This window comes from Jaculus jaculus, chromosome 1, assembly GCF_020740685.1.
Source record: "Jaculus jaculus isolate mJacJac1 chromosome 1, mJacJac1.mat.Y.cur, whole genome shotgun sequence".
NCBI lineage: Eukaryota > Metazoa > Chordata > Mammalia > Rodentia > Dipodidae > Jaculus > Jaculus jaculus.
This window is the reverse complement of record NC_059102.1, coordinates 161,369,288-161,388,476: the sequence shown is the minus strand read 5'-3', so window position 1 is coordinate 161,388,476 and position 19,189 is coordinate 161,369,288. Positions and strand designations below refer to the sequence as shown.

Sequence of the window (19,189 nt, the reverse complement as noted above, 5' to 3'; positions counted from 1 at the left end):
GGGCAACCCGCTGCTTCCGTATCGGGGCGGGCACAGCGCCGACGGATACCCGCCACGACCAATGGAATCGCGGTGAGCCGCAGGCTCGAAGGGCGTGGCCAGAGGCCCGGAGAGGTGATTGATTGACCGGGAGCACCAAGGAGACGCCTGCAAACCTCTTGGTTCCGATGTCCAAGTGACACAGCTAAGTCAGCTCCCCGCCCATTGCCGAGGCCCCGCCTCCCCCACGGAAACCCCGCCCGCCGGTGTAGCTGGCCGCGGGGGGCCACGAGGATTGAGTTGCAGCCTCCGTGGCGTCGGGGTTTCCCTGCTCAGCACATTCTCCCTCTGCACTCCCCTACAGCCGCCCCGATATTAATAGAGCTGGCTGGGTCCATCCAGCTGGCTCCGAGCCCCTTTCGCATCCTCGGTTGATCCATCACTCCAGAAAGCATTCAAAACAGCTCGACGGCCTCGGTGTTTCTGACTGTGAAATGGGAACAGGGCTCCTTTTCCTACCCGCGCGGCGCTGCAAGAGCACCAAGGACAAGCCCAGAAGTCAGCCTGTAGGACGCCCTGCAGCCCCTGTTAATGTCCTCATCTCCACTTGACATAAGTGGAAACCGAGATCAGAGATCACACAGCGCCCAAAACCCCAAGCCGAGCCGCGAACCCGGGAGTCTCCGCCAGTAGATCTATACCCCTAGTGTCTCCCAATTCCAAAATCCTTGGCTCCAGGGCAACTCCTGGTCTGGTCCAGAGAGAAGATCCCTCTTCGCTGTCCAGCCCCACCCACCTCCCCATATTTAGTGCGAATCCGATCTGGGGCTGGGCTTGAGCTCTACTTAAGGCGGCCCTAGTGTCCAGGAGCGCGCCGAGGCGAGTGGGGAGCCCGAAGCCTGAGCAAGATGATGATGGTTATGCAGCCCGAGGGTCTGGGCACCAGGGAGGGGCCCTTCGCCGGCGGCGGGGGCGGCGAGTACATGGAACAGGAGGAGGACTGGGACCGCGACCTGCTGCTAGACCCCGCCTGGGAGAAGCAGCAGCGGAAAGTGAGTGCTCACCCATTTCCCAAATGCAGAAACTGAGACCTGAGAGACTCAACGGTTCTTCCAGGGCTTCTCTTTCAAATCAGGGGTAGAGCCTGCTTTTAATCTGGACCGCCACCCTCTGCCCACCAGCCATCTGCTGTCCACAAGGGCTGGAAGAGAACAGTGGGAGCCCACGTAAGGGGCTTAGAATGTCAAGGAGAGTGGCTGGGGTCTCCAAACCCCCTCCCCCACTCCGTTGAACCCACTGTCCCATTTCAAACAGTAGGTTTTGGACAAACCGTAGGAGAGCCAAGTTGAGGGAGTCCAGAAGTGTAATCTTCCTTCACCTGCCACCTTACTCTAAGTAAGACTCTACCCTGGCAGGAGGGGAGTGCTAAGCACACAATGGGTGCATTTGGGGACCTCTAGAGGGGATCCATGTCAGACCCTACCCCCACCCTCTCCTGTATTCTGTCCAGGGTGGAGCCTAATAGTCCCTCTATCTGGCTTGACAGTTGAGGAAACTGGGGCCTAGAAAGGAGCAGAGATGGGCCCCATGTTGTATGCTGTCAAAAAGTGGGCTCTCCCCTAGCCCAATCTGAAGGTCTTTATTCCTTGCCCCATACTATTCTTTCCCAAGATACCCATCTCTGCTTCAGGAGCCCTGAGTCTGCTGAAAAGGCCAGAAGGTCGGGGAGGAGGGGAGCCCTGGGTCCCCTTACCAGTAACCTGACCCTCGGGCCAGATGGGCACTTGTGCTGAAGCAGCACCTTTGAGGAGCTCAAGGGGGACACGTGGGCAGCTATTGCCCAGGCCCAGCCTTGTAGGGCGCTGCCCCCCTTCCCTGAACTATTTTCACTCCCAGGCTCCCCAGTGGAACAGATAGGACACCTGGGTTCCCTAAAGAGAAAAATGATCCCAGCCAGACAGAAAAAGTTTGAAGAGCAGCAGGCCAGGGGTAAGGGAGGGCACCATGAGGCCATTAGACCTACTGTTTGCCAACAATGTCTGATTCCAGGAAAGGACAGGGCACTGTCGTGCCTGGTGGAATTTAAAGGATCCAAGAATCGCAGAATTTAGAACCAGAGCACTTCCGCTGGGTTAACTGACAGGAGTTGACTGCAGGGCTCAGGAGGCTGAGCTGACTTGGCTAGGGTTCTTGGGGGTGATTCATTCCCCCTCCTTGTTCCCCTGCACCTGTCTCCAGGCATGTCTCTGGTCCCTGGTTTTGGCAACCCCCCGGGTGATGTCATCCCTGCCTTCAGCTCCAGCTGCCACTTGCTCTTGCAATAGCTCTCATCCCTACCAACAGCAGAGCCCAGCCTTCTCCCGTATCCAGGTCCATGAGCCCCTCCTATGACATCTGACAGTCTGTCTTTTCTGGGCTTTGCCATTTAAAATATCAAAAGTGGCCAGGCAGGCGTGGTGGCACATGCCTTTAATTCCAGCACTTAGGAGGCAGAGATAGAAGGATCACCGTGAGCTTGAGGCCACCCAGAGACTACATAGTGAATTCCAGGTCAGCCTGGGCTAGAGCAAGACCCTACCTTGAAAAGCCAAAATAAATAAATAAATAAAATATTAAAAGCATACTTTCATTCCCAACTTGTAGTCACTCGTGTCACCCATTCATCCAACAGCTGTACAGGGTAGATACCCTGCAACTCAGTCAGAATTCCCTGTGGGTGGATATTTGGGTAACTTATTTCTCATTCATTGTTGGTTGTTTGTTTCAAGGCAGGGTCTCACTCTAGCCCAAACTGACCCAGAACTGACTCTGTAAGCTCCAGGCTGGCCTTGAACTCATGGTGATTCTATCTTACCTTCTCAAAGTGCTGGGATTAAAGATGCCACCACACCCAGCTTCAACATTGTTCTTTGTGGTCATCCCTGCTCCCGTGTGTTCCCTTTTCCCCTTTTCTCACCTGGGACTCCTCCACCTAGGGTTTCCAGGCTTGGAGCACTTCTGCTTCTTCTCCCTGATGCCTGAGTCCTCATCATTCAACCACATTCCAAAACACTTGTTCCACAAATATTTCTTGGCTTTCTTTTTTGTTTGTTTGTTTGTCGAGGTAGGGTCTTACTTTAGCCCTAGCTGACCTGAAATTCACTATGTAGTCTCAGGGTGGCCTTGAACTCATGGCAATCCTCCTACCTCTGCCTCCTGAGTGCTGGGATTAAGGGTGTGCGCCACCATGCCCCAGCTCTTGGCTTTCTTTTAAGACAGAGTCTTATGTAGCCTAGGCTGGTCTTAAATTTGCTATGTAGCCAAGGGTGACTATGAACTTCTGATACTCCTCAGCCTCCTGTCTCAGCCAGTGCTGGGGATTTACAGACATGTGCCATCATGCCTGGGGGACTGGTGCTGGGGACTGAACCCAAGACTTCATACTTGCTAGCAACTGAGCTACATGTCCAGTTTATATATTTCTTTTTAAAACATTTTATTTAAAGCTGGGCGTGGTGGCACATGCCTTTAATCCTAGCACTGAGGAGCCAGAGGTAGTAAAATAGCCATGAGTTTGAGGCCACCCTGAGATTACATAGTGAATTCCAGTTCAGCCAGGGCTAGAGTGAGACCCTACCTCTAAAGAATCATATATGTATATGTGTGTGTGTGTGTGTATTTTTTTTTCCCCCTGGGCATTGTAGTCCACACCTTTAATCCCAGCACTTGGGAGTCAGAAGGTGGTGGGAGGATCACCATGAGTTCAAGGCCACCCCGAGACTACATAGTGAATTCTAGGTCAGCCTGAGCTAGAGTGAGACCCTACCTCGAAAAACCAAACAAACAAAAAACAAGTTAAGAAAAAAAAGTGTATTATTTATTTGAGAGTGAGAGGAGGGAAACAGAGAGAGGAAGAAGCAGAGAGTGGGTATGTCATGACCTCCACTACAAATGAATTCCAGACACATGCGCCACCTTGTGCATCTGGCTTACATGCATTCTGGGAAATCAAACCTGGATCCTTAGGCTTCACAGGCAAGTGTCTTAACAGCTAAACCATCATCTCTCCAGTCCTTAAATATTTCTTTTAAAAAATATTTTAATTTTTTTTTATTTTAGAAAGAGAGAGAGAGAATTGGCAGGCAGGGCCTCAGCCATTGCAATCAAACTCCAGATGCTTGTACCACCTAGAAGGCATGTGTGACTTTGTGCTTGCCTCACCTTTATGCATCTGGAATATGGAGAATCAAACATGAGTCCTGAGTCTCCAAGTGCAACTGCCCTAACTGCTAAGCCATCTCTCCATCCCCACCCCCTTATTTTTAATGAGAGAGAGAAAAAGGGAGAGAGACACCAGACACATGCACCACCTTGTGCGCATGTGCTACATTGTGTGTTTGCCTGACTTTGTGTGTCTGGTTTAAGTGGGATCTGGAGAGTCACACATGGGTCCTTAGGCTTCCAGGCAAGTACCTTAACTACTAAACCATCCTGCAGCCCCCTTAAATATTTATTTATTTATTTGTTTGTTTTTGTTTTTTTGAGGTAGGCTCTCACTCTAGCTCAGGCTGAGCTGAAATTCACTATGGAGTCTCAGGGTGGCCTCGAACTCATGGCAATCCTCCTACCTCTACCTCCTGAGTGCTGGGATTAAAGGCGGGTGCCACCACGCCCGATTTAAATATTTATTTCTTAAGGAAGACTTACTACATGCTGATGTCTGGACTCAGCCTGAAACAAAAATACAGCCTGTGTCTCTATTTTATCCTCTTGTTCCTGTCTGTCTGTTTTTTCCTCTATCCCTCCTTCCTCCTCTCTTTTCCTTGTTCTCATCCCCACCTCACTTCTCTCTACTATTCTGCTGAGTCACTGTCTCCATTCTGCAAAAGCAGAGTGAGCTTTTTGTTGTTGTTTTTTGAGGTAGATTTTTCACTGTAGCCCAAGCTGACCTGGAATTCACTATGTAATCTCAGGCTGGCCTTGAATTTATGGTGATTCTCCTACCTCTGCCTCCGGAGTGCTGGGATTAAAGGCGTGCTCCACCACGCCCAGCCAGAATGAGTTTTTTTTTTTTTGGTTTTTTTTTTGGTTTTTCGAGGTAGGGTCTCACTCTGGTCCAGGCTGACCTGGAATTAACTCTGTAGTCTCAGGGTGGCCTTGAACTCATGGCAATCCTCCTACCTCTGCCTCCCGAGTGCTGGGATTAAAGGCGTGCGCCACCACACCCAGCTTCAGAATGAGTTTTTTAAAATACATTTCTGACATCCCCACCCCTTGCCTGAAGCTTTGCTCACTCCCATGGCTCTCAGGATCAAATTCAAAGACCCTGGCTTAGCACCCAGCATCATGCATGACCTGGCCCCGGACACCCCTCCGGCCTTCTCACCACTGATTATGCAACACCCCCAGCTACACCCCAGCATACCCTACAGTGCTGTAGTCCTACAAATGGACCAAATGTTTCTCACCACTTGTTTCCCCTTGTAGCTGCCCCTGTCTGGAATGCCCTTGCCTGCCCTTCCTGGCCTGCACAGTTCCTGCTCTACCCTCACAGCTCCAAACAAATGTAGACATTCACCAAGAGATGCCCCCTGTTTTGAACAGCCTCCCCGCTCATTCCTCTACATATCTTCTCAAACCAACCTGTGTGTGGGACTGGGGCCACATCTTCTGCCTGTTCTCCTGCCTTGTCCATGTCCAGAGTATCCAGACTCAAGTCCTAGAAGCAGCTATAGAGAATACAAATAAATTCTCTGATGCTTACTTAGGTCCCCATGGACTAGTGCTATGGACCCAGTTAGACACCTCCAGTGACAGGAAGCTCACTCCCTTATCTTAGCAATGGCAACTCTCATATATTCAATACTTGAATTCAGTACATTTCAAGGCAGTATCTTCCAGCCCAGTGGAAAGCTGGCTGAAGGAAGATTTCCAAATGGCTTCCAGTACCACCTCCCAGGAGTTTTTGTTTTGTGGTGGGGGAAAGCTTTAAGTCCCAGGATCCTGCCTGGTCAGAGGAAGAAATAGCTGAGACATCATGAAATCAGTCCCCTTACTTGTTCAAATGCAGAAACCAAACCTTGGCCTGGGGAGATGGATCAATGGGTAAAGTACTTGTTGGGCAAGTGTGAGGACTTGGGTTCACATCTTTGGCACCCATATAAATGCCTAGCAGGTATGGAAACCCAGCACTTGAGAGGCAGAGGCAGGGGACTCCTAGGGCAAGCTGGATAGCTAGATGCTGCATTAGAGATTTCTGGGTTCAACGAGAGACCTTGTCTCAACAAATAACAGATAGCAGCCAGGCATGGTGGCACACGCCTTTAATTCCAGCACCCGGGAGGCAAAGGTTGGAGGATCCCTATGAGTTCGAGGTCACCCTGAGACTACATAGAGAATTCCAGGTCAGTCTGAGCTAGCATGAGACCTATCTCAAAACAAACAAACAAGCAAACAAAAAAAAGATAGGTAGCAATCCAGGAAGACATCGACATAAACTTATGGACTCCACATGTACCTGCACACACATGTACACCCAAAAGCAAACACACAAGCACAAAAAAAAAAGAAAAAAAAAGACCTGGAAAGATAGCTTAATGGGTTAAGGCACTTGCCTGCAAAGCCTAAGTACCCAGGTTTGACACGTAAACCAGATTTACAAGGTGGCACATGCATCTGGAGTTTGTTTGCAGTGAGGCCCTGGCATGTTCAGTCTCTCTGTGTCTCTCATTTTCCCTCTCTCTCTCTCTCTCTCCCTCTCTCTCTCTCTCTCTCTCTCTCTCCCTCTTTCTCTCAAGTAAATAAATAATTTTTTTTCAAGTAAATAGTTAATTATTTATTTCCTTGGTTTTGCAGTGCTGGTGATGGTAGAGGGAAACCATCTTCAATGCTGTAACATTGAACTGTACCCTAGCTCCTTGGTTATTTTAGAATCCAGTCTAGCAGTTAACCTTCTTCTGTTTTTTGTTTTTTATTTTTGGTTTTTTCGAGGCAGGGTCTCACTCTAGTTCAGGCTACCCTGGAATTCACTCTGTAGTCTCAGGGTGGCCTTGAACTCTTGGCGATCCTCCTACCTCTGCCTCCTGAGTGCTGGGAATAAAGGTGTGCGCCACCATGCCCGGCTTGGAGTTAACCTTCTTATTGCTGTGACAAAACACTCACCCAGAAGCAGCTTATGGGAAGAAAGGTTTAGTTCAGGCTTACATTTCTTACATTTTCTAGGAATAATTAAATGAAAAAATTTTAAGGTAGGGTCTCACACCAGCCCAGGCTGACCTGGAATTCACTGTGTAGTATCAGGGTGGCCTCAAACTCATGGCAATCCTCCTACCTCTGCCTTCTGATTAGAAGCATGTGCCACCACACCTGGCTAAAATATTGTTTTATTTTAAAAATATTTTATTATTTATTTATTTGACAGAGAGAAAGAGGGAGAGAGAAAGAGAGAGAGAGAATGGGCATGCCAGGGCCTCCAGCTACTGCAAACGAACTCTAGATGCATGTACCACCTTGTGCATCTGGCTACCGTGGGTCCTGGGGAATCGAACCTGGGTCCTTTGGCTTTGCAGGCAAATGCTTTAACTGCTAAGCCATCCCCCCAGCCCCTAAAATTTTTTTTTTTAATTTGAGAGAGAGAATTGACATGCCAGTGCCTCAGCCACTGCAGTTGAACACCAGACGTTTTTGCCACCTAGTGGGCATGTGCAACCTTGCACTTACTTCACCTTTGCCTGTCTGCCTTATAGGATCTGGAGAGTCGAACATGGGTCCTTAGGTTTTGCAGGCAAGTGCCTTAACCACTAAGCAATCTCTCCAGCCCTAAAATTAAAAAAAAAAAAAATTTAAACACAGAACAAAACAAACAAACCTCAGAACAAAACAAACAAACCTCAGAGAGGGCAAAGGCTGACTCTAGATCATTGAGGAGTAGCTCAGCTGGATCTGGAATCTAACTGGGCACTCTACCAAGATCCCTTAGTTAGCAGCAGTTTTCAGGGTCTGAAGACCTGGTAAGTTGACAGGTGGATGCACAGTCATTGATCCCCAACACAGCCATGTCCTAATCCTGAGGCTGAGGCTGACTGTAGGGGTGGAGTTGCCTTGGGTGCTGGAAACAAAGTCACACTGGACCTGAGCCCTGGTGGATCCTCTACATTCTGTGTAATCATTTCACATCCAAGGTCTCCCTGGCAGCAGATCCCCACCCTCAGGCCAAATGTGCTTTTGTTCTAGATTTCTCGGTTTAGATGCTCCTCAGGGAGTCCCACACTTTGGAATGTTTTAATGTATCCTACTCCCTCTTCCAGTGTTTAAGACCAGAGTAGAGCTACAGTGATAGGCACAAAGGGACCCCAAATCCAAACTGGGTCCTGCCTGCTCCCATACCCATTTCTCCTCTCTCAGAAGAACTGAAGCCCAGAGAGGGCAAAGACTACCCGGGATGCATAGTATGCCAGGGCCTGAGCCAAAATTTGCCTCCAGGACCTCAGGCTCTGCGACCTATCCTGATTGAGGAGCTAGAACAGCATCCCTTATCCCCAGACCCTAGGGTCTGAGCACTGCCCTCTGCCCTCAGACCTTCACGGCATGGTGCAACTCTCATCTGCGCAAGGCAGGCACTCAGATCGAGAACATCGAGGAGGACTTCCGCAACGGTCTAAAACTCATGCTGCTCTTGGAGGTCATTTCAGGTGAGGGTGCACGTCTGTGGACGGGGGAACCTGGAGAGCTGGGGGAATGATGGCAGCAGAGCTCTGGAAGGGATTTGGGTGGGGGAAGTGGAACTTGGAGACAGTGCCCTGCCCAAGACACTAGGGATCAAGCACAGGGCTTGCTAGACACTCTACTGCTGAGTTACATCCCCAGACCCCTTGTGACCTCTAACCTGTGCCCTCCTCGCTTATACTCAGGAGAGAGGCTTCCCAGGCCAGACAAAGGCAAAATGCGCTTCCACAAAATCGCCAATGTCAACAAGGCCCTGGATTTCATCGCCAGCAAAGGGGTTAAGCTAGTGTCCATCGGTGCTGAAGGTGAGGAGGGGACGTGAGGAACCTGGATGGTGAGTCAAAGACATCAACAGGCTACCTCTGAGAACATCAATCGGGATAATCATTCCTGCCTTGCAGGAGCAAATATATCAAACATTTTATCTAGAATGTACCAAATAGGTGTTCTAAAATGGCACAGATGGTTGTTGAATGACTGTTAGGAGCTTCCCTACTAGGTGCCATCTCTAAGGTGGGAGACAGTGGTTAGAAGGTTGAGTAAAAGGATGGTGAGCTGAAGCCTGGACACACAGGCTTGGAGTCCAACCCTCACCCCTGTCCCTGGCAGAGATTGTTGATGGGAACCTGAAGATGACCCTGGGTATGATCTGGACCATCATCCTCCGCTTCGCCATCCAGGACATCTCTGTAGAGGGTGAGCAGTGGAGGAGGAGGAGGCAGATGGAGAGCTGCCTGTCCAGACCTCTTCCTAACTGACATTTCCATCCCCTTGCCACCCAGAAACCTCGGCCAAGGAAGGCTTGCTCCTGTGGTGCCAACGGAAGACAGCACCGTACCGTAACGTCAACGTACAGAACTTCCACACCAGGTCTGTTGGCTGAACAAAGTAGGGCTCAGTGAGCAGTTCCTAATCTGTGAGGACAGGCATAGACTCGTCCCATTCCAAGCCCCTGAGGAGGGAGGAGTTGTCTGAAACTAGGAGGACATGTTGAGGTTATAAACAACTGGTGCAGGAAGCATTTGTGGCATCCCTGGAGGCCCAAAACCTGTGGAAATTGTTCTGGCCTAAGTCCACAGCATGGGAAGGAAAGTGGAAGGAGACAATCCAATGCTTTGAGTCTGGAAATGAGGTGGCTCATGTGCCAGAAAAGGAGTTTGCAATTGACTCTATTTCACAGAGGAGTCGGTCCTGCTGGGATGCTCCTAGTGAGGGCGGGACCCAGCTTCAGCTTGATGCCAGGCCTGACATTCCCTCTTCTCTGTCCAGCTGGAAGGATGGCCTGGCCCTCTGTGCTCTCATCCACCGCCACCGGCCGGATCTCATTGACTATGCCAAGCTCCGCAAGGTAGGCCTCTGCTACCCCCAACCCCGCATGCAACTCCTTGACCTCTGCTCTCATATGACCTTTCACCTCTCCTCCTCATGCCCGTCTAGGATGACCCCATTGGCAACTTGAACACTGCCTTTGAGGTGGCAGAGAAGTATCTGGACATCCCCAAGATGTTGGATGCAGAAGGTGAGAGTGAGCCTTGCCCAGGCAAGGACACCATTCACTCAGCACTCACTGGGCCTGGTCCAACTTCCATGCTGTACCCTGCTCATCAATCCTCCTGTGACTCTACCCTACCCTCACCCTGCTCCCTTTTCATAATCCATTCTGCTACCATCCTCCTCCAGAAGCCCTCCATCTCCTGACTTTCAGCTGTGGAATGGCTCCACTCTGCTTCATATTCTAGTCTCCTAGGATAATGTTGGTTCTCAAGACTGGCAACTTCTCCAGGGCATGTCCTACCTTGGGCCTAAGCAGTGTTCAGTCAATGAAAACAGCAAGCATTTTCTGAGAACATGCTGTATGGTGCCTTGGCTGTGTAGGCACCAAGGAGAAGAACTGGCTCTGGCTCCTAAGGAGCTACTGGACTTGGGAAAAGACAGAGACACAGAGGATGGTTAGGGGCCCCAAGCAATGTGGCCTGGTCCCTCATGAGGGCCTTGGCATCTTTAAACTAAGACGTAGCCTCACATTTTTACCTACCTCACAGAAAGGAGGTTGCTGGGTCCTGGGGTGCTTGGAGAGGACTTCAGAGAAAATACTAGGCTTGAGGTAGACAGAAGCTGGTGTCTAGATGCCTCCACCCCTCTCATTCTCAGAATGCCTATCAAAGTGGGTCTTGAGTTCATTCTCCACTCTTGGCTTTGTTCAACATACACCTTGTAAGGGTTGAAGATGTGGTAGAGCACTTGATTAGCATGAGCAAGCAGTGCCACAAAAAGACACATACCATAAGCCCGGCGTGGTGGCACATGCCTTGACTCCCAGTACTTGGGAGGCAGGGGTAGGGGGAGTACTGTGAATTTAAGGCCAGCCTAGAGCTACAGAATGAGTTCCAGGTCAGCCTGGGATGGAGTGAGACCCTAAAATAAATAAATAAAGCACATACCTTGCCTCCATCCTCCAGATATTGTGAACACTCCAAAACCCGATGAGAAAGCCATCATGACCTACGTTTCTTGCTTCTACCATGCATTTGCTGGGGCTGAGCAGGTAAGTGGGGGACTGCCTCACTAGGGCACTGCTGTTTGGATAGAGTCCAAAAGCCCAACTGTGGTACTCGTCCAACATTGGTAGGTTCCAGGCCATGTGGGTGGGAGGACCACTGTCCCAGTTACACACTGAGTCCTCGAGGAGCTCAGGAGCAGAGAGGCCTTTGTCCTAGAAGTTCCTTCCTACCTTAGAGACGTATTTCCCCATCCTTCCTCATTTGTACACAGGCCAGGCTTATAAAATTATTTTATTTATTTGTTTGTTATTTGAGAGAGAGAGAGAAGGCAAAGAAAGAGAGAATGAGCGTGCCATGGCCTCCAGCCACTGCGAACGAACTCCAGACACATGCAGCCCCTAGTGCATCTGCCTTACATGGGTCTTAGGGAATTGAACCAGTGTCATTAGCTTCTCAGGAAAAAAGCCTTAACCTCTAAGCCATCTCTCGAGCCCCGGGCCAGGTTTTTAAGAGCTTTATACAGGGAGACTAGATTGGGTTGTCTGGAGAAGCTTGTCTAAACTCCAGCCCTCCTGCTGCCACAACCACAGGCAGAGACAGCCGCCAACAGGATCTGCAAGGTACTGGCTGTGAACCAGGAAAACGAAAAGCTAATGGAAGAGTATGAGAAGCTGGCCAGTGAGGTAAGTCTGGGGCTAGAGAGTCCCCTCCCACTATGCTCCTCATCCTAGGCCCTGCTGGCCCTCCCAAGTCCCCCAACCTCCCGCACAGGCTTACAGAGCCTACCTGAGCCTTCTCTGTTCTTCCTCCCCACCATCACCTGCCCTTCTGCCTACCCAAGTTCTAGGTCATTCACTGATCTCGGACCTATCATTCATTCCTGTATTCACTGATTCCTTCCCTGATATTAAGGCAGCTACAATGGCCTTTTTCTCTTTCTATGCCAACCGATTGTGGCCCCAGGACTCAGAAACTAACCTTGGGGCTGATGGTGTGACTCAGTGATTGAGCGCTTGTCTAGCTTGTTGGGGTATGGATTCAATCCCCAGCAAACACGCATACACGCATACACGCATGCACACACACACACACACACACACACACACTGTGCACGCACAAATGTACAATTTCAACATCCTTCTGGTTACCTGACCAGTGAGGTCTGCCCACCATAGCTGTGAAAGTTATCTCCATGTATTTAAAGCTTGGTCTCTAACCACAGTCTGGGTGTGGGTGGAGTAGGATGGGAGAGGTGGGCAGGTTAGCTTAGAACTCTGTTTTGCCCTTACCCTGACAGCTGCTGGAATGGATCCGCCGCACTGTCCCATGGCTGGAGAACCGCGTGGGCGAACCCAGCATGAGTGCCATGCAGCGCAAGCTGGAGGACTTCCGGGACTATAGGCGCCTGCACAAGCCACCCCGCGTGCAGGAGAAGTGCCAGCTGGAGATCAACTTCAACACACTGCAGACCAAGCTGCGCCTGAGTCACCGACCTGCTTTCATGCCCTCCGAGGGCAAGCTGGTCTCGGTGAGCTGGGCTGGGCACGGGAGCGCTCCAGCTCTGCCCATATGCCCTGGGTAGCCTTGGGCTCTATGTCCCCATCTGCACAACGCAGTGGTTGTGATAGAAGCCACCTCCGCCTTCCCCACAGGACATCGCCAATGCATGGAGGGGCCTGGAGCAGGTGGAAAAGGGCTACGAGGACTGGCTGCTCTCAGAGATCCGGCGCCTGCAGCGCCTCCAGCACCTCGCTGAGAAGTTCCAGCAGAAGGCCTCCCTGCATGAAGCCTGGACCAGGGGTAGGTGTACTCCACGAGGCTGGACTCTCTCCTGGGGTAGAGTCCTGGCAAAATGTACAGGACAGGTAGGTGCTATGCAGGGAAGCTGGAGACCACATTTATAACCTCAGCCTGACTTGCTGTGGTGCAGCCTGGGCCTTTCTTTGGGCCACAGTTTCCCCATAAACCTGGGCCTCTCCTCCTGTCTACAGGCTCTTGCCCTCTTGTAGTCTTCTTTGATGGATTTGTCATTTGGCTTTTTATATATGTAGCAGGTAACCAAAAGTGAGTCTATCCCTAACGCACCTATGTCAAACTCAAAGAATATTGGTTCAGAGCTGGAGAGATGGCTTAGCAGTTAGGGCACTTACCTGCGAAGCCTAAGGACCCATGTTCTACTTGCCACATATCACATAAGCCAGATGCATAAGGTGGCACATACATCTGCAATCTGATTACAGGGACTAGAAGCCTTGGCATGCCAATTTTCTCTCTCCCTCTTTCTCTCTCTTAAGAAAAAAAAAAAAAAGCCAGTCTGTCAGGCTTGCCTCAAAAAAAAAAAAAAGTATATTGATTAAAAAAAATTTTTTTTGAGGTAGGGACTCACTCTAGTCAAGGCTGACCTAGAATTCACTATGTACACTCAGGGTGGCCTCGAACACATGGCAATCCTCTTACCTCTGCCTCCCGAGGGCTGGAATTAAAGGTGTGTGCCACGACACCCTGTTGATTCAAATATTGCATGAGGTGAATACATCACTCATTAAGTATTGTTAGGTTTTAAACCCACTGATTATGGATTATGTCATAATGAATAACAAAAAGGTTAGTACCAAAAATCCTGAAATTAGGGGTTAGGGAGATTGCTCAGTTGCTAAAGCACTTGCTGTGTAAGCCTGATGACCAGCTAGCTCCAACCCCTAGATCCCACAAAAATCAAGACACAGGTAATGCAACATCTGTAATCCCAAGGCATTATAGCAATGGGAGGCTGTCAGGAGAATCATGAAGAGCTCAGACCAATGCCTGCTCCCTCCCCCACTGAAATTACAACTTTGTGTGACCCTGAGGAAGCTTCTGAACCTCTACACCTCTTCTGCCAAATGCAGAGGCCCTCAAATAAAGATCCCTACTGCTATTACAGTGATTATGTTGGTTGTTGTTTGCAAAACTATGGCAATTATCATTCACAATATGCTTTTAAAAATACTTATTTGTGAGGGAAAGAGAGGGAGGGAGAGAGAGAGACTATGCGCACGCCAGTGCTTCTGGCCACTGCAAACCAACTTCCAGACACGTATGTCACCATGTGCATCTGGCTTACATGGGTACTGGGGAATCGAACCTAGGTCCTTAGCGTTCACAGGCAAGCCGCTAAGCCATCTCTCCAGCACACACAGTGCACTTTTCTGTTATTATTTCTATTATTTATTCATCCACCTACCAAGTACCAGGCAAGAGGAAAATTGGAAGCCAGGTCAGAGGCTCGCAGAGGCACTGAGTAGTAATTTCAGAAGCGTAGCGAAGGTCAGCCTGGATGGTGCTGGGTCCCAGATCAGGAACTTGACTACACTTTACTGGCACCTCAGGGCAAACCCCTAGGGTAGGCTGGGCGACTGTCATCGGGTGTCTTCGCCAGCGGCCGGAAGCCCAGCACTGCTGGGTGACCGAGCTGGGTCCCTCTCGGAGCAGGGAAGGAGGAGATGCTGAACCAGCGCGACTATGAGTCGGCTTCGCTACAAGAGGTGCGCGCCCTGCTGCGGCGCCACGAGGCCTTTGAGAGCGACCTGGCCGCGCACCAGGACCGCGTGGAGCACATCGCCGCGCTGGCCCAGGAGCTCAAGTAGGCGCGGCTCGAGGCCTGACCCCGCCCCCCGGCGTCCAACTCCGCCCTGCTTCGCTGGCTGCTCCCTGCAAAACCCTTGGTCCTGGGTTAGGTAACCCCGCCTTGGCATCATCCCCATCTCCTTTTCCACTCTGCTGCCCACACCCTTCCCCACTGGTGCTCCATCTGTCCTACCCCCACAAGGAGACCTGTACCCCCAACCTGGCTGCTCCCTTCAGGGACACAGCCTGATTATCCATCCCCAAACTCTCCATGAGCCTTGACCTCCCCAACCACCAGAGTAGCCCCCTGTTATATAAGACTTCTCTCAAAACCCGGCAGGGCGTGGTAGCTCACGCCTTTAATCCCAGCACTCGGGAGGCAGAGGTAGGAGGATCCCTGTGAGTTAAAGGCCACCCTAAGACTACATAGTGAATTATAGGTCAGCCTGAGCTTGAGTAAGACCCTACCTTGAAAAAATAAAAGCTCCACGGACTGGAGCTGAGGATCATGGATACCCACCTCCCTACAGGAATACCCTGGAACCCCTTGAAGAAAGATCCACTTTAACCCTCACCTGCTCTAGGCTGTCTGATGCCTTTATACTTTTCAGCCCACCTCCGTTTGTGTTCCAGTCTGGGGAGGGAAACCTGGGATGAATTTAGGTCCAAGTCTGTCTCTACACTCACTTCTCTCCCTCCTCCCACCTCTCACCAAGTGAGCTGGACTACCATGAGGCAGCTTCAGTGAATAGCCGCTGCCAAGCCATCTGCGACCAATGGGACAGCTTGGGCACACTGACTCAGAAGAGGCGGGATGCACTAGAGGTGGGGATGGGGCCAGGGAGCTGGGGTAAAGGTGGTCAGGCCAGCAAGCTGGGAAGGCACTGATCCACTTTCTATTTGGCCCCTAGAGGATGGAGAAGCTCTTGGAAACCATTGACCAGCTGCAGTTGGAGTTTGCTCGAAGGGCAGCACCCTTCAACAACTGGCTGGATGGAGCTGTGGAGGACCTGCAGGATGTGTGGCTGGTGCACTCTGTGGAGGAAACCCAGGTGGGTGTGGGCATTCTGGGGTGGTTCTGGAGGCACTGGGTGGTATGACAGGAAAGTTGGCACCAAATCTCAGAAGCCATTCCTTTGGAATCCTAAGGAATAGAGATGGTGCAGGGGGGGGTAGGGGGTGGAGAGGCTGCCCATCCCACTGCCTGTGGCCAGTGGGGCATTGATGGCTGATCCTTCCTGTCTCCCCCAGAGCTTGATAACTGCACATGAACAGTTCAAAGCAACATTGCCTGAGGCTGACCGAGAGCGAGGTGCCATCCTGGGTATCCAGGGTGAGATCCAGAAGATCTGCCAAACGTATGGACTGCGGCCAAAATCCACCAATCCCTACATCACCCTCAGCCCACAGGACATCAACAACAAGTGGGACATGGTCAGTGACACACACTCACTCACCCTGGCATATTCAGACCATAGAAACCTCTGTCATCCCCAGATCTGGAAGGCAATTATGCTCACCAGTCAGTATACCACCAATGCAGATCCACCCCCAGATCTGGGATCTGCTAAAGATTCCACATGGTGCTGGATAAGCCACTGCTTGTCGTAGCCTTACCTATATAATAGCTGTAACAATAGTTTCCTGTCAGAACTAATGTGCAGAACATCATGAGGACATATTTCACAAAGCCACCTATACCAGTTATGGCATTGGCCCCATTTTACAGATGAACTACCTAGAGCCTTAAAAGGTTAAGCTATTTGCCCCCAGCATTTACCCACATGGCCTAATTTAGTCAACAGAAACAGGTTGCGGGAGTCCTTCTCCCCTACATGCCACATCCTGGCCCTCAGAACTGGCCCTAGTACAACTATCCTCCTTCCTAGGTCCGAAAGCTGGTGCCCAACCGTGACCAGATGTTGCAGGAGGAGCTGGCACGACAGCAGGTGAATGAGAGGCTCCGGCGACAGTTTGCTGCCCAGGCCAATGCCATAGGACCCTGGATCCAGGGAAAAGTGGAGGTAAGGGCTTGGGGAGCAGGGCCAAACTTGGGGTCTGGGACCAGGGCTGGACACGGGAAATGGGGAGTCCTCATCTTGCCTGGCACCCCTGCAGGAGGTGGGGCGGCTGGCAGCAGGGATGGCTGGCTCTCTGGAGGAGCAGATGGCAGGGCTGAGGCAGCAGGAGCAAAACATTATCAACTACAAGAGCAACATCGACCGGCTGGAGGGTGACCACCAGCTCTTACAGGAGAGCCTGGTCTTCGACAACAAGCACACTGTCTACAGCATGGAGGTGAGGTCCCACCCTCTGGAGAGAGGGACATGAAGTCTGAAATGATCACAACTGACAGAACATTTCTGTCCCATGAGGTCTCCCAGTTCATCTTAGCAAGGTCTCTCAATGACCCCATGCGAATACTGAGGCCCGGTGATGTAAAGTGATCCAGAGTCACACAACATTCTAAAGCCAGTCTGGATTGGTCATGGCTGGCTGATTAATGCTAAATACCAAATCACTTTAAAGTAGAAAGGGCTTCAGGGTGTCAAATGGGAGAACCGTATAATGGGGACAGAGTTCCAATGTGGGAGGACTTGCCCAGGGTCACACAGTGGGTTAGGAGTGGAGCTAGAATGAGGGTCACGTGCTGGCCGCTCACTGATTGGCCTGTCCTGCTCTCTAGCACATTCGTGTGGGCTGGGAGCAACTGCTCACCTCCATTGCCCGCACCATCAATGAGGTGGAGAATCAGATACTGACCCGCGATGCCAAGGGACTAAGCCAGGAGCAGCTCAACGAGTTCCGGGCTTCCTTCAATCACTTTGACCGGGTCAGCAAGGGTCCAGTCTGGGGTGGGGGCAAGTAAAGGACTTGGGAGTGGATGAGGTATGGGCCAAATCTGACATCCACTCACCATCTACAGAAGCGGAATGGAATGATGGAGCCTGATGACTTCCGAGCTTGCCTCATCTCCATGGGGTATGACCTGGTGAGTGCCCCCGCCCACCTCCAAGAGTGTCATCAGTACCTCTCTACTGCCTGGCACTCCCTTCGCATGCACCATCCCCTCTGTGCCGCATCATACCCACACAGGGACTTTCAAAGGCTTAGAGAAATAAATTAACTTGGACCTGGTTCTGTGTAGCCTCAAAGCCTGAACTTGCACCATTTTTTTTTTTTTTTTTTGCTTGTTTTGTTTTCAAGACAGTCTCACTCTAGTCTAGACTGACCTGGAACTCACTCTCTACTCCAAGGCTGGCCCCAAAATCACAGCAATCCTCATGCCTCTGCCTCCCAAGTAGTAGGATTAAAAGCATATGCTACCACACCTGGCACCTGTACCTTTTGGGGGGGGGGTAGGAGTATTATGAGGTAGGGTCTCACTCTAGCCCAGGCTGACCTGGCAGTCACTATGTGGTTTCAGGCTGGCCTTGAACTCATGGCTATCTTCCTACCTCTGCCTACCATGTACAAGGATTAAAGGCATGCATCACCATGCCCGGCTCTGCACCATTTTTTTTTTCCAACCAGAAATAGTGCTTAAGTCAAACAAAATATCAGAACCAAGAAACAAAAGGTGGCATAACCATAGGCAGGAATAAGTATCAGCATAGCATGGACTCACAAAAGCCAAGCTGATTAAAGTATTGGGAGGAAAGAGGAATAGTTTGTCACTGGGGTTGTACAAGCCATGTCTGGACAGCGTCCATGAAGGGACACTTGGAACCCTCTTGGCTTTAGCACTCATGGGCACAGTTCTTGACCTCTCTATCTGTAGGGAGAAGTGGAATTTGCTCGAATCATGACCATGGTAGACCCCAACGCAGCAGGGGTTGTAACCTTCCAAGCCTTCATCGACTTCATGACCCGAGAGACAGCTGAGACAGACACAGCTGAACAAGTTGTGGCCTCCTTCAAGATCCTAGCAGGAGATAAGGTGAACCTCAAGGCAGTGGAGGGGCTAGCAGTATGGGGCAGGATCCAAGACCTATGGGGCCTTCAATGCCTCCTCTCTTCCAGAACTACATCACGCCCGAGGAGCTGCGGCGGGAACTCCCAGCTGAGCAGGCCGAGTACTGCATCCGCAGGATGGCGCCCTACAAAGGATCTGGGGCTCCTCCTGGAGCCCTGGACTACGTGGCATTCTCCAGTGCTCTCTATGGGGAGAGTGACCTCTGACCTCAATGGAAGGAAAGAGGGTACTCCCTGTGGCTGATTCCATCCATCCCTTGGAGAGAGGCCCTCAGAGATTGGCCATGTGTTTCTGAAATAAAGATCCAGCTGTGGGCCTCTCATCTCATTTTGGTTCCTGAAGTGAAAGCTGGGTCCTCAGGCTTCTGGGCAGGATCAGTTAACTCACCTTGACCCACCCCGGTTCCCCAATGCCCATCTTTGCT

The 19,189-nt window shown here is 50.9% G+C and overlaps 1 protein-coding gene across 1 annotated transcript; it reads left to right on the top strand.

Annotated features, from left to right (window-relative positions):
- The first annotated feature begins 52 nt into the window (after positions 1 to 52).
- Positions 53 to 19,069, top strand: Actn3 (actinin alpha 3). The gene is made up of 21 exons (XM_004656725.3): positions 53 to 1,031; positions 8,534 to 8,648; positions 8,868 to 8,987; positions 9,292 to 9,378; positions 9,465 to 9,552; positions 9,952 to 10,030; positions 10,120 to 10,201; positions 11,142 to 11,227; positions 11,774 to 11,866; positions 12,481 to 12,711; positions 12,836 to 12,983; positions 14,655 to 14,805; positions 15,506 to 15,614; positions 15,701 to 15,841; positions 16,041 to 16,223; positions 16,679 to 16,813; positions 16,908 to 17,087; positions 17,476 to 17,622; positions 17,716 to 17,781; positions 18,571 to 18,729; positions 18,813 to 19,069. Exons 1-21 carry the CDS (start codon positions 888 to 890, stop codon positions 18,969 to 18,971), a joined length of 2,703 nt encoding a protein of 900 aa, XP_004656782.1. The 5' UTR covers positions 53 to 887; the 3' UTR covers positions 18,972 to 19,069.
- Positions 19,070 to 19,189: the final 120 nt, after the last annotated feature.